The 2,152-nt window shown below is 33.9% G+C and overlaps 1 protein-coding gene across 1 annotated transcript; it reads left to right on the forward strand.

Annotated features, from left to right (window-relative positions):
• The first annotated feature begins 1,124 nt into the window (after nt 1-1,124).
• On the forward strand, nt 1,125-1,706 carry LOC121117612 (uncharacterized). Its single transcript, XM_040712055.1, has 2 exons — nt 1,125-1,377; nt 1,435-1,706. Exons 1-2 carry the CDS (start codon nt 1,125-1,127, stop codon nt 1,704-1,706), a joined length of 525 nt encoding a protein of 174 aa, XP_040567989.1.
• Nucleotides 1,707-2,152: the final 446 nt, after the last annotated feature.

Consider the following 2,152-nt stretch of genomic DNA (forward strand, 5'->3'; position numbering starts at 1 on the left):
CAAAAAAGTAAATGATCACTCTTTCTTAGTATGTAAATCATCTAATGGAGCTTTAATAATTACATTATCCTCATCACAAGGTACGCATTATACCACTCTCAACTGGAACCATATACTTTTTGTACAAGTTACAACTTGTACCCACATTTTAAAAAACTACATAATAAGGTTTATATATTGCTATAGGTTTGATAAGTGTAAATAAAGGGACACATCTCTATATTAATAATAACATTGATTATTCATATAATATAAAATATACCACATAGTGCAGTCGAAAAGGATTTATTATTAAAAATTCAGAGAATTTGTGTTATTATTTAATTATAGATTAAATAAGAATAATTATGGTTGGAGAAGAAGCGAAGAATTCAAGGATGGACGACCAAAGGTCCAAATCTATCAAAACTCTTCATCGACTCCATTGCGAGTCTTAAAGAAATTAATAGTGAGGTTACAAGAATCCCAATTACAGATCCGGGTATGCAAGCTAAATTAGCTGTTTATAAGCATGGACTTAGTGAGGCTGACTCTAAATTAAATAAATGCAAGGACCTCATAGAGGAGTGTGCAGAATGGGAGGATATGTGAATAGAATATCTTTTAGAATCTCAAAATTACAAGAAGTGTGTTAAATTACAAAAATCTATTCAAATCCATCGCGAAACATTTTTGGAATTAAACCATAATGTTAAAAATAGGAAGAATGATTTTCAACATATTACTACAGAGTCGCGGAGAAGAACCCGAATAGATGTTTCATTAAAACCAGAACCTCTAGAAGTGAACGATAGTCTTATAGAATTCAAGAACTAGATGAAGGCTTTCCATAGATTCTATTCTTCGAATTTAATGTCAAAATTACGGTTGGATGAGGATATTTAGATACTCTGGGCGAGGTGAGAATTGTGGTGGATTATAGAGGATTGAGCAAATTTGTAGATGGGCCGATTCTCCCTTATCCTACACCAAATCAAGTAGCAAATACCATCCCCCCAAATGCAAAGATATTTTTTACTTTGGATGCATCAAAAGGATACTGACAAGTTCCTTTGGATGAAGAAAGCAAAGCTTTAACCACATTCCTAACTTCTTGGGGAAGAAAACAATTCACTAGAGCTCCAATGGGTTTAAATGCTTCAGGAGATGAATATTGCCGCCGAGGTGATTCTGCAATGAGTGGTATAAAAAACATGCATAAAATAGTTGAGACATGGGAAGAAAATGTGATGAGGTTGAATCCAAATAAGATCAAAATTGGAGAAGAAGTTAAATTTACGGGTCTCATAATAGGAAAAAACGGTGTTAAAGTGGATCCGTGTAAAATTGAAGGAATAATTAAATTCTCTGAACCCAAGAATATTTCACAGCTTCAAAGTATTTTTGGTTTGATAAACCAATTAACTCAGTTTTAAAGTATGTTGTACTTCCTAGGAATTCAATTATGGGGATTAATAAGTTCCAAAAATGTATTCCAATGGTTACCTGATCACTCAAAGGTGTTTGAAGAAGTAAAAAATAGGGTGTGTACGTCACCAATCCTAACTCACTATGATCCAAAGAAGCAAGTAACATTAATGACCGATGCATCAAGACTACATGGATTAGGATATACACTTATGCGAGGAGAAGAAGGATTTCAACAATTGGTACTCTGCGGGTCAAGATTTATAAGTGAGAGTGAATCAAGATACGCCACTCATTAATTGGACTACTTGCTATACTTTGGGCTATTGACAAATGCAAAATCTATCTTTAAGCAAGATAATTTAAATTCAAGACGGATCACAAACCGTTGATTGGTATTATTAATGGAACTGATATGGGAGCAATCAATAACTCACGTATACAGAGATTTATTGAAAATTAGCCCATACATCTTCCACATAGAATGGACAAAGGGGAAGACTCATTTTATCGCAGATGCATTGAGCAGAGCTCCAATTGAGAAACCTGTGGAAGAATAAATTGAGGGAAGCGAAATATGCAAATCCATTTGTTATAAAATATTGAAAGAAGACAAAGAATTAGATGAAATGATTGACGCAGCAGAAGAAGACGAAGATTATATAATGGTATGCCAGTCATTACTAGAAGGAAAGGACGTCAGGAAATTACCACCAAACCCTCCATCGCATCTTTACAAGAAAAT

Source organism: Lepeophtheirus salmonis, chromosome 5 (genome assembly GCF_016086655.4).
Source record: "Lepeophtheirus salmonis chromosome 5, UVic_Lsal_1.4, whole genome shotgun sequence".
Lineage (NCBI taxonomy): Eukaryota > Metazoa > Arthropoda > Copepoda > Siphonostomatoida > Caligidae > Lepeophtheirus > Lepeophtheirus salmonis.